General features: G+C 44.0%; 2 protein-coding genes and 1 long non-coding RNA gene across 7 annotated transcripts; 2 read left to right on the top strand and 1 right to left on the bottom strand.

The window, feature by feature from the left end:
* The first annotated feature begins 801 nt into the window (after window positions 1–801).
* On the top strand, window positions 802–1,876 carry LOC115134768 (uncharacterized). Its single transcript, XR_003864373.1, has 2 exons — window positions 802–1,254; window positions 1,350–1,876. It is a non-coding gene; the product is annotated as an uncharacterized LOC115134768 (long non-coding RNA).
* Window positions 1,877–2,120: 244 nt separating this feature from the next.
* On the top strand, window positions 2,121–6,808 carry LOC115134766 (UDP-GlcNAc:betaGal beta-1,3-N-acetylglucosaminyltransferase 9-like). 2 transcript variants are annotated; one of them, XM_029668961.2, is made up of 3 exons: window positions 2,121–2,396; window positions 2,901–2,958; window positions 3,161–6,808. In XM_029668961.2, the coding sequence occupies exon 3, from the start codon at window positions 3,478–3,480 to the stop codon at window positions 4,843–4,845; it is 1,368 nt and encodes a 455-aa protein (XP_029524821.1). In that variant the 5' UTR covers window positions 2,121–2,396; window positions 2,901–2,958; window positions 3,161–3,477; the 3' UTR covers window positions 4,846–6,808. The 2 variants fall into 2 exon arrangements, with proteins under 2 accessions (XP_029524821.1, XP_029524822.1); XM_029668962.2 differs by lacking the exon at window positions 2,901–2,958.
* Window positions 6,800–17,279, bottom strand: LOC115134296 (phagosome assembly factor 1-like). 4 transcript variants are annotated; one of them, XM_029668120.2, is made up of 17 exons: window positions 17,143–17,279; window positions 16,251–16,416; window positions 16,008–16,090; window positions 15,807–15,890; window positions 15,673–15,716; window positions 14,803–14,882; window positions 14,617–14,711; window positions 13,993–14,090; window positions 13,630–13,742; window positions 12,882–13,015; window positions 12,676–12,759; window positions 12,464–12,546; window positions 12,212–12,255; window positions 10,769–10,818; window positions 10,574–10,632; window positions 10,383–10,455; window positions 6,800–10,263 (listed from the first exon to the last, which is right to left on the bottom strand). In XM_029668120.2, the coding sequence occupies exons 2-17, from the start codon at window positions 16,312–16,314 to the stop codon at window positions 10,174–10,176; spliced, it is 1,278 nt and encodes a 425-aa protein (XP_029523980.2). In that variant the 5' UTR covers window positions 16,315–16,416; window positions 17,143–17,279; the 3' UTR covers window positions 6,800–10,173. The 4 variants fall into 4 exon arrangements, with proteins under 4 accessions (XP_029523980.2, XP_064878665.1, XP_029523982.2 ...); XM_065022593.1 differs by having other exon boundaries at window positions 16,251–17,279; XM_029668122.2 differs by having other exon boundaries at window positions 12,727–12,759; window positions 16,251–17,279.
* Window positions 17,280–18,209: the final 930 nt, after the last annotated feature.

The following is an 18,209-nucleotide window of genomic DNA, read 5'->3' as shown; positions in this document are numbered from 1 at the left end:
CTCAGTTTCACCCCCGACTACTCCAAGGCTATGATACATCCTTACGCCACGTTCATTTCTAAGGTAATTCCCATGACTTATAGTAGTAAAGCCAGTGACCTTTTTCCCTTCCACCCTCCGCTGTTCTCTTCTCCAGAGCAGCGGCGCCTTAAGTGCGTGCACTGCACATCTACTGAACATGGACAGCACTAGGCCATTCCGGAGTTGTGACCAACTTTTTATTTGCTTTTCCACCCCTGATCAGGGTAGGGCTTTGTCCAAACAATGCCTCACCCATTGGGCAGTGGAGGCTATCGCCAAGGTGTACAGTTGTCTGGGATTGCAGTCTCCCCTGGGTGTCCGCGCACATTTCACTTGAGGAATTGCCACGTCATGGGCACTGTATAGAGGCATCTCCGTCTTGGAGATTTGTGCGGCTAGTTAGGCTTCCTCTCACACCTTTGTGAGGTTCTATTGCGTGGACGTTACTGCAACCTCCCTGATGCACAGAGTCCTTGGACTGGAGCTGAGTAGGATGGATCAAGTACATTACCAAGTACCACAACAGGCTTCTCAGGAAAGGTACTATTGGCAATCGGGGAGCTTTGCAAGTGTCCCATAGTGAAATGTCCAACCGAGTCGACTGAAAGAAAACTTTGGGTTATGGTATGTAACCCCGGTTCTCTGAAGGAGATCTCACCAGATTGCCCCTCTTGCACGATTTGTGTAAGAGGTAGTTCTTAGAATGAGGAAACCAGAGCAGTGAAGGGTGTTATATAGACACACGGGGCATACACCCATAAAGCTCTGATTTGTCTGTTAGGCATGATTGGTTTCAACCAATGACCCACAAAAGATGGCGTGTCCCATAGTGAGATGTCTTCCTCATCTCCTTCAGAGAAACGGGGTTACATACCGTTACGCAAAGTTACCTATTGTTTGAACAGGTAGATGACTATCACTCTGTCCACCAAATGCTGATGGAGGCCATTGCAGATCATTCTCATCACATCCGTAACATGCTGGAGAAGGCAGAGGACGCACAACTCATGGGGGACAAGTTAGTGAAGCCACAACAACCACCATGATTTCTCTGCTTGGCTTTTCTTTTCATCCCTTCATCTTTTTGCATGACAGGAGGAACATGAAGAAGCTCTACATTGAGCTCTATGACCTGAAGAGAGACCTGATCAATGAGTACAAGATCGGATCCAACAATCACAATGCTCTTAAGTCTGTCAACCAAGCCCATTCAGAGGGCAGGGAGACTGAGAGGTGAGTAGGGGTTGACAGGGTGATCAGTGGGAGATAGCAATTGTAGAGGTTTGAATGTGTCTTTCCTAACCTCTACTACTATTTGTCTCTCTCAGTGGGTAAGCCGAAGAATCAGGTTATCACAGCCTGCCGGGACGCTATCAAAAACAACAATGTCAATGCCCTGTTCAAGATCACGAGAGCAGGCACAGCCTCTTCCTGATGGTACCCCCTGTGTGAGAGGGAGGAGCCAGTCCGGGGGGAGCCAGGAGAGGAGGATTTATAAGTGTGAAGAAAGTCTAGTTCACTAGTGGCAAGGCCTGAAGAAAAGCACCCCAAGATGTCATATTGGTCAGCAGTGATGTTTTAGAAGAGTCAGTGGGTGGGAGTAACTGTCATGTTGTAAATGTGGTTTTCTAGCCAAATAAATCTATACTCCTTTAATGTTAAATGGGACCAGCATTGTGTGACACACGTTTACATTTTGTAGGTTGTAAATAGACAGGGAACTTTGTGTGTGCAGAAAATGTAACTCTAAAATGAAATGGTCTTTTGACTTAATATGTCTGTTTTTTGTTTTCATTGTAGTATTTTCATTCAAGTCTTGTTGGTTGAATAAATGTCTTCAATGTCTCTCAGGACAGATTGCTGTTAAGTGTATCCAGCTCCTAAATTGCAGCCATTTAAGACAGCTAGGGGCTAGAAGTGCATATGGTGCTGTATTGCAAGGACATCAATCACCACGATAAAAGTACAAAGTGTCTGACAAAAAAATAAGTCTGCTAGGTCCGGATCATTATGCTCCCCCCTTTCCCCTTCCTTCATATTCTTGGAGAGTCCGCTTCCAGTTGCTGCGCTGGCATCTGGCGCACAGCTGGACCAGCGACTCCCACACGTGTCACGTGACCAGTGAAATGAATACCGTTAAAATGCTGTCTTGCCAATTTTGCACGTTTTTCAAAAAGTTAACTTTACCTTACTGAGCCTCCCTCCATACACCATGTAGGTCTGTTTTCATTTCATGTATTTTTCTCTCTCCATTTTAAACTTCGTTTTTGTTGGACCCCAGCACTGTCAGAGACTGCAGTTTTCATACAGAAACCAGATGTTCCCGGGTTTGGCAGTTGCGCTATAAATTTCTTTGGTGACTTTCATATGTTGTGGTAAGTATGATGACTGATGCGTAAATATAATACTTTGTACACATATACTGATACAATACAAACTCTGTCATTCAATATAGGGCTCCCTGTATTATGCAAATATGCAACAGTCTGGGAATTATATGTAAATCTAATGCGTCATGGTCGGTTTTTTCTTTTTTTACATGCGACAAAAGCTGTCCGAAAAATGATGCATTTTAAGATGCATTTTTGCCAATTATAAACTGCATGGTGAACCAATAAATAGTTACATGAGTGAAGGAGATTAAGATAGGGACATGTTCTAACGCACACAATAAATAATTTTATATTTAGAAATCTTATGTAGAGTTTACATAAGATCCGACACGCCCTCATAATAGCCGAATTGACCAGATTTTTTCTATAGGAGGGTGGCAATGAAGTCGTTCTTCAAAATCTTTTGGAACATTTTGGTCTGGCTTAACATTTGCTTCTGATGTGTCATTTGAACGCTAACTTGGAAACCGTGGTCAATTTCTGTAGACTACTGGGAGAGGATCTGTTCTGTTCCGTTGAGGGGGCGTGTCTGCTATAGGAAAAGGTAGGAACATTCTTGCATTAGTTCTGGACACTTGGGGAAATGAGTTTGAACTGCAGATAATTTATGAAAAATAAAGTCAAAGAAAAATAAGAACAAAGTAACTGCAAATATAAAAGTAACAAAAAAAACTTATGTCAAATATATTTTGTTATTTTCCTTGTTTGTATACAATGTAATTCTCGTCATTTATTTTCATATCTAGGATTACAGCCTGCTGAAGAGATGGAATGGAATTAATTTTGCGGACTAAAGGGAAAACCCCTCTGAGATACTGGAGTAGAAACATAAGGACTGCAGAGTGTTGGGTTACGGAGCATTATCCAGCAGGACCTAAGGGTCCCCCAGAAAAACTCTCGGGAATTGCTCTTGCATGGGTGATCAGTATTGTGAACTCTTCACAGGATGCTGTATGGCGCTTTCTGATCGCAGAGATCCTGAGGAAGAGGAAAATACAAATTAATGGGAAAAGAGTTGTAAATTAAATCAGCCTTTGAAGGGAAATAGGTTCAGTGGGACACAATGAGGAGAATTCACATAAAAGGAGATGTTCTGTGCACCCTGATCATGTTGGGGCTATTCTGTCTGCTGTTGTATGCCCACCAATGCTTCACTCCCACCTGGGACACTTGGCACTTAGAGCAGGGCTCTACAAGCTCCCGTGCTCTTCTAGGGGCTCTACCAGAGAGCCATGTGACTAAACTGGTCCCCTCTACGCACCCAGATAAGACAAAGTGCCAGTCTGAGCCTCAGTCACATCCGAAGTCCAAACTTCAGTCTAAATCCAAACCTAAGACCAAGACCAAATCTAGATCCAAGTCAAAGAAAGATGAGGGGACAAAGAAGGTTGCTCCAACAAAGGCTGCTCCTGTTTTACCCACACAACCACCTTTTGACTTTGAAGGTTACCTAAGAGATAAGGACAACCGGGACTTCAGACTGCTGATAGACCAGCCAGGGAAGTGCTCAGGTGAGCTCTACATGCTCATTACTATCAAGTCCGTAGCAGCAGACTTTGAAAGGAGGCAGGTAGTGCGGCACACCTGGGGAAGAGAGGGTGTTCTCCAGGATGGGCAGACAGTGAAGACTGTATTCCTCCTTGGGGTACCCAGGAACAAGACAGCCCTGCCTTTATGGGACCGGCTTCTTGCCTATGAAAGCCACACCTTTGGGGACATTCTCCTCTGGGACTTTGATGACACATTTTTCAATTTGACACTTAAAGAGACCCACTTCCTCCAGTGGGTGAATGACAGCTGCTCCAATGTCCAGTTTATCTTCAAAGGTGATGCGGATGTCTACGTGAATATAGACAACATTTTGCAGATGCTGAAGGGTCAGAAGCCTGACAAGGACCTCTTTGTGGGTGACATCATCCACCACGCCCGCCCCATCCGCCGGCGCAGCAGCAAGTACTTTGTGCCTGAGTTTGTGTACGGCCAGACAATGTATCCGTCATATGCAGGAGGGGGAGGCTTTGTGATGTCCGGTCACACCGCCAGGCGGCTGACTGGAGCGTGTCAGCAGGTAGAATTATTCCCCATCGACGATGTGTTCTTAGGCATGTGCTTAAAGAGAATCGGAGTCAAACCATCACGCCATGAAGGTTTCCGTACATTTGGAATTGTGCGCCCCTCTGCTGCTCCCCACCTCCAGGTGTTTGACCCTTGTTTCTACAGGGAGCTGATGGTGGTACACAGCCTGACAGTGCCACAGATCTGGCTCATGTGGAACCTGCTGCATGACCCCCAACTGAGCTGTCACAGTAACCTGGCCCCCACCCCATGGCCCTTTAAGTGGAGGGGCAAGGTACTCGGGACAACAGGACAGAAGGACTCCGAGACTACAGTGGAACAGGACTATGATGTTACCGTGTTTGTAAAGCATTGAGGGCTTTGTGTTATGTCGATTAGAGGGACTACACTGTGAAAGAGCCATTGGGATATGGAAGCTGTGATTGAATGTTAGGTACAGTTATTTTTAGGTAACACAGTGGTTTTTGCTTAACAGTTTACAGCCATGGTAAATGTGCATTGTCTCTAGGTATTTTTCTTATATTTTTCTTGGAAAAATCCTGGATGTAAAACCAGTTGGTAAATTTACTGTGGTGGTAATGTTTTAAAAACACCCCTGCTCAATTTAGGTACAGTATGACTTACTTTGTTTATTTTATTGCACAGAGCCTCAATAAGGTCAATATAGATTGAAACATGTGCCAGGTTTATTTTGTGCAGTAGAATATACAGTTCGGCGTTGTAAATGAAGTATCTTTGGGTGCGTTCGTAAATTCACTCTGACTATCTACTCCGATTTCAGAGCACTCTTGTCTGAGTGTGTCAGAGCGCAGAATAACTGGTGAATTTACGAACACTCAACACCCGTTGAATATGGCCGGCGTCAGTAAACGTCGGCAAAAATGTAATTAGATTGTTTCCAGCGGCACAGTTACAGTCACCTACACTCTGGATAGTTCTGCCAGGGCGAGTAAAATGGTTAGAGTGAGGTGTTCTCTAATTTGTGTCTGAAAGTAGCTAGCAAGCTCTGAAGCGCAACGCTCTGAATTTGCGAACGGACAATCTGACAACGCTCTGAATTTACGAATCCAGATTGAATTTACGAACACACCCTTTGTGTGCGATTACACATCAGATGATACATGTAGGTAGACTTGAATCTGAAATGAAGGGAGACAAAGCTCAATGCATCAACTGTAGCTGTGGCAGGATGTCCCCAATGGACCTCATTATATATATACTGAACAAAAATATAAATGCAACAATTTCAAAGAAATGTTGTCTCACTCCTCTTCAATGGCTGTGCGAAGTTGCTGGTATCTTTGCATTCAAATTGCCATTGATAAAATGCAATTGTGTTTGTTGTCTGTAGCTTATGCCTGCCCATATCATAACCCCATCGCCACCATGGGGCACTCTGCTCACAATGTTGACATCAGCAAACCACTCACCAACACAACGCCATAAATGTGGTCTGCGATTGTAAGGCCGGTTGGACGTACTGCCAAATTCTCTAAAATTACGTTGGAGGCGGCTTATGGTAGAGAAATTAACATTCAATTATCTGGCAACAGCTCTGGTGGACATTCCTGCAGTCAGCATGCCAATTGCGCAATCCCTCAAAACTTGAGACATCTGTGGCATTGTGTTGTGTGGCAAAACGTTACACTGGCCTTTTTATTGGCACCAGCACAAGGTGCACCTGTGTAATGATCATGCTGTTTAATCAGCTTCTTGATGTGCCACACCTGGCAGGTGGATGCATTATCTTGGCAAAGGAGAAATGCTGAATAACAGGGGTACAAACAAATCTGTGCACAACATTTTAGAGAAATAAGCTTTTTCTGCATATTGAACTTTTCTGGGATCTTATATTTCAGCTCATGAAACATGGGACCAACACTTTACATGTTGCATTTATATTTTTCTTCAGTGTAGTTCCAGAAATCTTTCTTAGAAACTTTCCAACAGAGGTAGAGTTGACATATTCATGAATGTTATGTGCACAGCACCTACTTTTTTAGTTCACAATTAGCTACACTGAAGATGACAATCACCAAGCAACAAACCAAAGCCCAGAGTAAACCCTGAACAGTTGAGTGTGGTGTGCTTTCATTTACAATACTTCTGATAATCAGAATCCTTACATGCTGTTTCTTTTTAAACTTGTTATGTTCAGCTATACCTCCAACTGTAGTCCAAATGCTGTAAGTAGACGACATGCTGTTGATATCAAAATGTAAAGCAATCAGTTAACACTGAAATTGTCCCTGGTGGAAAACATGTGCATGTACTGCTTTTTTGTTCTTTAAAAAGAAAAAATACAGCTCAAGACTTTTGTCATATTTATTACATCAACATTTTCATATCCTTTTTGTACACACAGTAACAGGATTTTTTTTAAATGAACAAAATTCAGAATGAGCAATTTTATCAAATTCAAATGTTGAGTTTGACAGTAGATTTTATGAGGAGCTCATCTTAATCACAGCATTCTTGCATCATTCAGGAGCATTGTGCAAGCTTTAAGCAGACCGTTCTGATTCACCGTAGCAACGGTTATTGCTTTTTATGACATGCTTGATAATGTTGATCTACATATTCTTTATTGTACAGAAGTAAAGTTATCCAAAATATGACACCAGATTCCAATTAATTTGATTCACATGTTGAATTAAGGATAACTCCCATTTCCAGAACTGGGTTAAATTGACTGAATCCACCTAAAATAACTACTTTGGGGAATGGGGATAAAACATACAATATAAAGGGAGACAATACATAGCATTAAACTCAACTGAAGTTGTTCATTTATAATTACAGTCTTAATTACAGTCATTAATACAATCCAATGCAAAAATAGGATCAATTGAGAGGAAATAAAACAGGCAAAGCCAACAGCTGAAAAGGAAGCATCCCCTTTCTCCTGGCATTTAAAACAAGATCTATGTCCACCTGAGATTGGGCTAACACAGCCCAGCTCATGCTCAGCAGTAACATTCCAGTAACGTTACCACAACATCAGTTGTGTTGCATTTGTTTGCTCGCTAATATAAATGCAAACTCATCTACAGTGAGTTATATCAGATGCAACAAATGTACCCGGCCGGGATTGCATTGCATTGTATTGGAACTCCAACAACCAGTGTGTGTAGCTCAGGTCATGAAGGGTTGGCCGGTGGTGACGGTCAGACTGATGTTAAAACCATAGTCTTGCTGTGAGATGTTCAGTGATATACATGTTTCTGTGTCCAGCAACTAGAACAAAGCAAAATAATGTATTGTGTATTGTGCAAATCTTCCAATCAGAACACCAGGGGTTGATGAGGATTAGCCCTTCATGACTGAGCTCAGGACCTGCACTGTACATCAAGTCTTTATTCTACAATTTGTCATGTTTTTTATGGAGCAAGAGGGAAATGATGGCCTATGGGTGACAGTCAGTCAATCATGTTAGCTCATCATGCTCAGTCATACTCAATGCTGTTCAATAGTTTCATTTATAAAAAGAAGTCAAGACAGGCTTGGTGGGAAATGAGGCACAACATTAACAAAGAATTGTAGCTTTTTTGTTGTTGTATACTACTTGAACAAAGCAAAGGGGTATACTTTTAACATCAACAGCAGCACAGGCTTTTTTCATCGCAACTCATGAAACAAGTCAATGTAACAGAACAAACAATGCCCATGTAATACGCCTGCATCACACGCTGCAAAGCTGAGGGCTGGTCTGAGTGGGGCTGACAGGCAAACCAGCCACCTGTGACAGAACAACATGAACAATACCTCTGTTCTAGCACCACTACATGATCAACCCACTATAACAGGGCGACTGACCACACACACATCCGGGGGTTCTAAACAGAGTGTACAGGGCTACCTTCCCTATCCATCTTTGTCTCTGATTTATCCCATCTTCAGCATCGGTCTCTAATACTAATAGTGGTTAAAGCTGAGCTATAGAGATGAAGGACCCATTCAGGCCCAGGGTTAAGGAGCCAGACAGTGTTCTCTCCACTAGGGGGGAGAGATATCAAACAGAATTCCTATGTAATAGAAGTGTCGCGTCTGGCGTGTGCTCTGACCTTAAAACAATTCAGGCCCACATCGTACCATTATCTTAAAATGACAAGCCAAAAGAAAAGGGCACACTATTTACAAATCTGTACAAACATCGAACACCAGAAGAGACTGCTACACATATAGAAGACATCTTGGTTAGAGTAAAAACTGAATGATAAAAGATCTGCACTAAAAAGCACAAAGCAATTATAAAGAACATATATTCAAGAAGTACTAAGATGAGATCAAGATTATGGTTCTGGGGCCTGCAATAAAAAATAATCTTGTTTTAGGAGGGAATGTCAGCTCTTCTAGGCAAGAGGTCAAGTTGACAAAACTAAAATGACAACTTAAAACATGCTAAAACATCTTTGGCTAAAATGTTGGCAAATTAACAAAACAAATGATAATGAATGACAGCAATGATGAAGTACATCTAAGGGGTTTAGCTGGACTCATTTAGATATCTATTGTGAATAGAAAAAGAGATCAGGGAAATGGATGGAGAAAGGGAGCAATGATGAGAGCGCATGAGGGGGGAAGGTTGTAAAGGACAGTGGTAGCAGTGGATGTTGGAGGAGATGGTGTACATCTGGAAGGAAAGAAGCATGGCTTTTCAGGTGACAGAGGAGCACGAGCCTTTACTCAGTCATCACTAATGGAAACAAAATACACAATCCGCAGTGGATAGGAGACAAGAATCAAGTAAATATGGTGTATCTTAGTGCAAATGTCAAAACCAATGTTTTTATCGTTCCATGCAAAAACACAAAATAAACTATAAATGTATTTGGTGCTTCACTGCCTTGCAATAGGAGGTGGCTTATGCTGTGGACTTGGTCATGGCATGAGTGTATGAATGTGTGTGTGTGGGCCAGTATGTGTGTGTTTGTTCATGAACCAAGACAGTACCCCTCACAGCATGCAAAGCACTAGGACACTCCAAGGTGTGGCCAGTTTGTGCTTGTAATCTTAAAAATAAAAACTATGTTCATGCAATTGTTTGTTTGTGTGTGCATGCATTGGTTTAGGTCGATGTGCATGCATGGCTGTTTCTGTATGTGTATATGTCTGTGTATGAAATGATGTACGTAATGTGTTAGTGCTGCAGATGAGCCTGCATCCATATGCATGCGTTTTAAAATCGGTAATATGAACATATAGTGAAGAAAGGATTGAAATGGTTTTGGTGTCTGTGGCAGGATTTTGGTATCTGTTTCTGATGTATGTTAATCATGTATTAAAATGTCAATTTAAAAAAAACTACAGCATGCATGCAGGTGCTCATTTGTGTAAGCAGGTGAGCATTTGTTTCTGCTCACAGGCATACAAATGTACACTGTCAACACATCTAACAAGTGTTCTGATGATGAAGAGCATTGGGACAGGGTCAGTCAGAGGGAGAAGGGATGATGGCTGCCGTAAGGCTCCTAGCAGGACCCTGCATGAGGCGCCCGTCACACAGGGGCAGATGGGTCCAGAGGAGCTTCTAGCGGGCCTCTCTGGTGTGAAGATGGCAGTGGCTGAGACAGAGAGTACACTGCTGATCAGCCCAGGGCTGGTGTGGAGCAGACTGGAGCGGTGGGGAGACAGCCCTCAGGCCGGGTATGGGTTGGGGTCTGGGGCGCCAGTGGGATGCTGTTCAGTGGCCGATGGCCTCGGCTCTGGCCCTGCTGCTGGGTCTGGGGGCTCCGTACAGGGTCACTGAAGCTATGTGGTTGTTCTGCATCACCTGGGACGACAAGTTGGCACAGTTCAGACACATACCTTACATAGTTTACATACATCCAGGCCTTTGTACTTCTCAAGCTAATACCGTCATCACGCGACCCACACACCAAGTGTTCTTACCTCAAAGATCATTCGCTGTAGTCCAAAACAGAATGTAGAGCCGAAGGGATTGGTGTTATTTGCCGAGGATGACCTGTGAAACACGTTGTTTTTTACACCTTTTTGTTAACTGCAGGGCCAGCAGTCAGATGTACAGTGAAAATGTTTCAACTGACAGAAGTCATGTAAATTATGACCCAGGCATCTCTTACCTGTGGAGCACGACAGGCTTCTCCATGGGTTGTCCAAGCAGCTCCTGAATCTGATCCCACTATGGAAGAAACAACCATAGTCAGTCAGAAGAACACAAACCTCGTCTGAAGTAGCTATAACATTCACCAATAGTTGCTCTTTTCACTACTTTTGAGTGAGCTAGGCAAAGACTGAGCAGTGTAGGCATGTCTGACCTTGCTGTAGGTAGTGAGGGTGCAGTCCTCCCCCTGAGCGGCAGCACCTTCTGAAAGGCAGACAGGGATACGTGAGGAGACAGACAGGGATACGTGAGGAGACAGACAGGGATACGTGAGGAGACAGACAGGGATACGTGAGGAGACAGACAGGGATACGTGAGGAGACAGACAGGGATACGTGAGGAGACAGACAGGGATACGTGAGGAGACAGACAGGGATACGTGAGGAGACAGACAGGGATACGTGAGGAGACAGACAGGGATACGTGAGGAGACAGACACGTGAGGAGACAGACAGGGATACGTGAGGAGACAGACAGGGATACGTGAGGAGACAGACAGGGATACGTGAGGAGACAGACAGGGATACGTGAGGAGACAGACCGGGATACGTGAGGAGACAGACAGGGATACGTGAGGAGACAGACAGGGATACGTGAGGAGACAGACAGGGATACGTGAGGAGACAGACAGGGATACGTGAGGAGACAGACAGGGATACGTGAGGAGACAGACCGGAATACGTGAGGAGACAGACCGGGATACGTGAGGAGACAGACAGGGATACGTGAGGAGACAGACCAGGGATACGTGAGGAGACAGACAGGGATACGTGAGGAGACAGACCGGGATACGTGAGGAGACAGACAGGGATACGTGAGGAGACAGACAGGGATACGTGAGGAGACAGACAGGGATACGTGAGGAGACAGACAGGGATACGTGAGGAGACAGACAGGGATACGTGAGGAGACAGACAGGGATACGTGAGGAGACAGACAGGGATACGTGAGGAGACAGACCGGGATACGTGAGGAGACAGACCGGGATACGTGAGGAGACAGACAGGGATACGTGAGGAGACAGACAGGGATACGTGAGGAGACAGACAGGGATACGTGAGGAGACAGACAGGGATACGTGAGGAGACAGACCGGGATACGTGAGGAGACAGACAGGGATACGTGAGGAGACAGACAGGGATACGTGAGGAGACAGACAGGGATACGTGAGGAGACAGACAGGGATACGTGAGGAGACAGACAGGGATACGTGATGAGACAGACAGGGATACGTGAGGAGACAGACCGGAATACGTGAGGAGACAGACAGGGATACGTGAGGAGACAGACCGGGATACGTGAGGAGACAGACCGGGATACGTGAGGAGACAGACAGGGATACGTGAGGAGACAGACAGGGATACGTGAGGAGACAGACCGGGATACGTGAGGAGACAGACAGGGATACGTGAGGAGACAGACAGGGATACGTGAGGAGACAGACCGGGATACGTGAGGAGACAGACAGGGATACGTGAGGAGACAGACAGGGATACGTGAGGAGACAGACCGGGATACGTGAGGAGACAGACAGGGATACGTGAGGAGACAGACAGAGTTCACCAAATACAATGAAAATGCTGATTAGAAAACTCACCTTTCTTGATGACAAGTGGAATCTTGAAATCGCATCGATGATATCTATTGTTGAGAGAGACAGTTACATGTTACTGAGTGTAGTGAACAGCACTTCTGTGACTAAATTACTTCACCACTAAGGAGTTTAATAGCCTCTTTTGGCTCTACAGGAAATAATTTATTCAAATGGATCATATGTCTGAAAATGGTATACTTCAGCCAAGGACCAATGAGGTGCCAGCTGTCTTAACTGAAGCAGAGAGAGGCTTACATGTTGAAATTGTAATGGCCGGGGAAGTTAGTATGAAGGACAAACTTCTTCACCAGGTGTGTGCTAGAATCAAAGAGTAAGTCCTGGAAAAAAACAAAAAGGGACCAATCAAACAGTGTTAAGAAACAAGCAACATCTTACATTGAGCTTTAATGTCAACATAATTAAGGCAAGCCCTCTCTAACAACCCCCCATGGAACACCAATACCCACCACCCCCAGGGTGAAGTAGTTGAAGAAGTAGTCATTGCATTTAGACGGGACCTGCTTGTGAGGTGACGGAGAGTGGATCTTCATCTGAAACAGGAAACCCAAACATGAAGAGAGCTTGTTTATCAACATAGAGAGGACCATATCAACTGCTGAAAGGAGCAGGTCAAGGGAAAGAAAGAGACAGGAAGCAGAGTAGAGGGCCAAACCTTGTCTTCAGACTTGTAGAATACTTTGTGTGGTGAGCCCAGAGCGCTCAGCACATCCTGACAGGAGTCTCCAAAGTAAATGTTCCTCTCCACGGCACGCACCTTGGCATCAGCCATCACCCCGGGCCCACATCCTGAGGATAGGAAGACCACTCATTACGCAAGCTTAATTAGACCTGCTGTTGCAAAATTGTTGGAGCACATCTTCCTCTCAGGTGTTTCATTAGGACTGTATATCATACATAAAACCACAGAGACAAACAAAACAGCTGGTCTAAGGAGACACGTCTAAACACAGAGATTGATGAGGGCCTATTTTGATAGACCTCCTCCCCATCTAATAACGGGTGTAGTAGGTCATTTGTTTAGCTCAGCCTCCCTAGAGGGGCATGTCAGAGGTGATATATGGTGACGAGATTAACGGGCTAATGTGTGGACTGAAGAGAGCATGGAATGTGATAGACCTGAGGGACTGGCAGGAAAGCATTATATTGTAGCTCCAGACCATGAGGCTCTATTAATTCATTAATTAAAGGGAGGAAGAGAAGAGTAGCCTGATCCAATTAGAATTGAGGACTGATTGCGCTACAGGAGGAAAATACCTACTTCCTCCAGTCCCTTCAGTGGCATGTACTCAGGAAGCCTCAAAAGGAATACCAACCTGAACCGATTTAGCTTGAATTCCACAGTTCTGATGGTGTTGTACTCATGGGACACGAGTGGGTTCAAATGTCCCCTTGCTAAGTACCTGCAGTGAGGAGGCGAAGTCTCAGACCAAGTGGCCCCACCCCATCCCTCAGCACATCCACACACTCTGCAAAAACGTTGCCAAGGAAACAGGCAAGGGGCATCACTGGGGCCCTGAGGAACGACAGAGTGAGTCATAGTCAGGTCATTACAAATTCATGTTTTTCTCTCAATACTTAATAATAAGTATTTAGATAACTCAAATGCATCAGTTTTAAACCTAATCATATTCGAAGGAGATTTACATCTGAGTAAACAAGCTCACCAAACACACTGTATCTTCCCCTTCACCCTCCATCTCCCCATAAACTTGCTATGCTCAACCATTATTCCAGGTGTGCTTGTCAATACATTGTGTTCTTACTTGGTGTCCTGTAGGTTGTTCCCAGCGGAGATGTACATCCGTTTCACTGTGGCCCCGTGTGGAATCTGCAGGGAGGCCAAGCCATGGGCAAAGTTAGGCTGTCAAAGCAAAACAACTGGGAGTAGACTGGCGTGTGCATTTCAACAGCTCATATTCAATACATGGATATACAAGTACTCACATCAAAAGCTTTATAACAACGTATTTTCATAATAAAGACATAGTGAGTCATTTTCGGGGCCAATTTGTTTTGTATTCCAGCATTACCAAATTCTTCAAAACCAAATACTCATGCTGTATTGGTAATGAAGTATGTACATTTGTTTGTTCATTGCCAAGGTGTCGAAAAGAGGTACGGGGGTTCTCATTATCGCTAACAGAAATAATTTTCTAAGGCAAAAAGACTAGTTCTTTATCTGGTAAACAAGGTCTATGAGGGGTTGTCGGCCAGGTAACGTAATGCACAGAAAATCAGCGAGGGAAACCAGTAAGGTTTGAACAAGAAGCGCAAGTTATGGAAGACAGTTGCTGTGTAGCAGCTATGTCAAACAGGGTTAACCATAAAGCCAGTCAGAAAAACAGCACACTAGGGATAAATATAGCAGGGTAAGGTAATAGTCTCACCTCATACTTGGGAGCTTCATTCCATGAGTCAAGCTGGAAGGAGAAGGAGAGTCCTCGAAAGTTCAGGTGGAACAGTTGCTCTGCAGCATTGTATACTGGGGAGTGAGGAAAACATGGTCAAACACAACAAGCCTTGCAGCATTCCACAGTACTATCAATAAGACAAAAAGTTCTATCTTCCCTTACCTCCAGGGTGTGTGGCGCCAAAGGACTGATCAATCTGCTCTATGGTGGGTGCTATAGCCTGAGTGTTGAAATGTACTCCACTGCAAGACAATGACAATTTAGGCCTAGATACTATAACAGTATATGTAGTAGCACAAAATCCCACATCCAACACAAACTGAACAATTTGCAAAACAAGTTATTCTCATGGACTACAACAAACTATTCCAGTCTGACAAACTGTCAGATACACTACATGACCAAAAGTATGTGGAAACCTGCTCGTCAAACATCTCATTCCAAAATCATGGGCATTAATATGGAGTTGGTCCCCCCTTTGCTGCTATAACAGCGTCCCCTCTTTTGGGAAGGCTTTCCACTAGATGTTGGAACATTGCTGCGGGGACTTGCTTTCCGTCAGCCACAAGAGCATTAGTGAGGTGAGGTGATTAGGCTTGCCTCGCAGTCAGTATTCAAACTCATCCCAAAGGTGTTTGATGGGGTTGAGGTCAGGGCTCTGTGCAGGCCAGTCAAGTTATTCCACACCGATCTTGACAAACCATTTCTAACAACACGTACAGTTGACCGGGGCAGCTCTAGCAGGGCAGAAATTTGACAAACTGATTGTTGGAAAGGTGGCATCCTATGACGGTGCCAGATCACTGAGTCACTGAGCTCTTCATTAAGGCCATTCTACTGCCAATGTTTGTATATAGAGATTGCATGGCTGTGTGCTCGATATTATACACCTGTCTGCAACGGATATGGCTGAAATAGCCAAATCCACTCATTTGAAGGGGTGTCCACATAATTTTGTATATATAGTGAATACATTTGCTATGACAACTCCAGTCACACTGGTATTAGCACAAGGAACTAGAGATCACTCACCAGTATTTCAATTTAACTTTGCTCAAGTCGTATACTTCAATCACCTAAACATGAGTAATGAGAGACTTGATAAGTCAACATAGACAGCCTTATTGTCTGTAGCGTCATGATAAACCAGAGCATGTCTCCCTCACCTTCAGTCTCTGGTTACAGGCACCAAACAGCAGTTTAATTCCATCCTGAGTCAAGTTGAGTATGAGGTCATGACTAAGTGGTGTCTAGAAGCACAGTAACATAACATACCATTTCAATGGACAGTCAATCAAAAAACAGTCAAATTAATCTGACAGCCCACACCCTATATCACACACAATAGTAGTTAACTAATCTCTTACTTGTTCACTGTAAAGAACCTGGACATTCTTGATGATGCGGCAGTGTTTCTGTAAAATGGAAATGGCCTGGGCCAATGGCATCCCTGTGACAAGAACATGGACAATATATTAAGAGATTGCTTTAGTTCTCATTTACAAATGACAAACAACCATTAAAAACAACTTACTGGGAAAACATGCATATTAGTTGAGGTGTGTGGTAGGTTGAAGAAATACCCAATAGTCTCTTCAGGAGTCACTTACCTAACGCGAATTCCCATTGTTCATTTCCTAAAGATCTTTCAGGAACAACTTCCAGATCCAGCATTGGCGAGTAGGGAGAAGGATTTTCAACAAGGTTCTCTGCCTGAACTGGACCTTTCTTTAATACTAAACTGCCCAATCCTCTTCTTAAACACTCCTATTGTTTCTATACAACATGAAGTTAACACAATAAATACTTAATTCATAAACAATACGGCTTTACATAAAACACCATGAAATATATTGACAGCGGGACAAATGGTACGTTCTCAGAGACCAAGACACCAAATAATTAGCGACGAGCGATTACTGTTAGCATATGAAGTGATCCTTGTTGACAAGTAGCTAGCATACAGGAATTGCGCAACCAACTTGCTACGTTACACACAAAGCCAACTGAGACTTAGGTTGGTGGCTGACATGTACGTTAGCTAGTTCTACCAACAGGTCGCAGATGAGTTGACTGACTGAGTGATGCGCAAATGACGACCACACAACAACTAGACTGAAGTCTTTCCACACTCGTCACTATCTAAAGATCTCAGCTGTCTCGTTTATGATCAGACTATACAGGACAACTCAGCGGCTTGACAACAATTGTCGGTAACTTGTAGTTATGCTAGCTAGCTATCGTTAACATTATTTAGCTCCCCTGTAACGTTATTGTAATCGATATTCACTCACAATTATAAACAAATATAAAACGATCTTCAAAAAGACGAAACCAAACACTGCAGCTTTGTCTGGCACAACATAAACAAAGAACGTCTCAAAGCGTTGACTAACGTCAGCTACGTTGCTATTTTCTTCATTATCGAGAACTCAATAGCAATACAGGCAGCTATGAATTGAAATTACAACCGTGTCACTTAGCTAATATTAAAAACCTCACTATTAGTTCAAAGTCCACCGAATTCCTTTTATCGTTTGATGTGTCTTTATAATGAATTGAAGAGAAGGAATAAAAACTCTCCACAAACAACAGCAACTTCCATCAAAACACCTCCAGTATCAGCTGATTATTCAACTTCCTGTGCATCGCGAAGAAACACCCACTTCCTGGTCAGCTGACCAAGTGGGAGGTTCTGCCGAATTTTGTTCAATATACACCACATGACCAAAAGTATGTGGAGACCTTGAAGTAGTAGTTCCCCTTGCTCTGCAAGGGCCGCGGCTTTTGTGGAGCGATGGTAACGATGCTTCGTGGGTGACTGTTGTTGATGTGTGCAGAGGGTCCCTGGTTCGGGCGAGGGGACGGTCTAAAGTTATACTGTTACACAAAGTCATCGGTATTAAGGAGTTGGTCACACCTTTGCTGCTATAACAGCCTCCACTCTTCTGGGAAGTCTTTCCACTAGAAGTCGGAACATTTCTCCTGGAACTTGTTAATTTTTTGTATTTAAATAGGCAAGTCAGATAGGACAAGTTCTTATTTACAATGACGGCCTACCCCGGACGACCCTGGGCCAATTGTGCACTGCCCTATGGGACATCACACCCGGATGTGATTCCGGCCTGGATTCAGACCTGGTACTGCAGTGGCTCCTCTTGTACTGAGATGCAGTGTCTTTGACCACTGCGCCACAGGGACCATTCTCAAACTGTTGCCACAAAGTTGGAAGCACAGAATTGTCTAGAATGTCATTGTATGCTATAGCGTTAAGATTTCCCTTCACTGGAACTAAGCTGCCTGAACAATGAAAAACAGCCCCAGACCATTATTCCTCCACTACCAAACTTTACAGTTGGCACTATGTATTGGGGCAGGTAGCATTCTCCTGGCATCCGCCAAACTCAGATTCATCCGTCGGCCTACGATGGTGAAGCGTGATTTATCACTCCAGAGATGGCGTTTCCACTGCTCCAGAGTCCAATGGCGGCAAGCTTTACACCACTCCAGACGATGCTTGACATCGCGTATAATCTTAGGCTTAATAATCTTGTGCAGCTGCTCGGCCA

This window comes from Oncorhynchus nerka, linkage group LG9a (genome assembly GCF_034236695.1).
Source record: "Oncorhynchus nerka isolate Pitt River linkage group LG9a, Oner_Uvic_2.0, whole genome shotgun sequence".
Classification (NCBI taxonomy): Eukaryota; Metazoa; Chordata; class Actinopteri; order Salmoniformes; family Salmonidae; genus Oncorhynchus; species Oncorhynchus nerka.
Note: the sequence above shows the minus strand (reverse complement) of the source record. Positions and strands in the feature narration are given on the sequence as shown.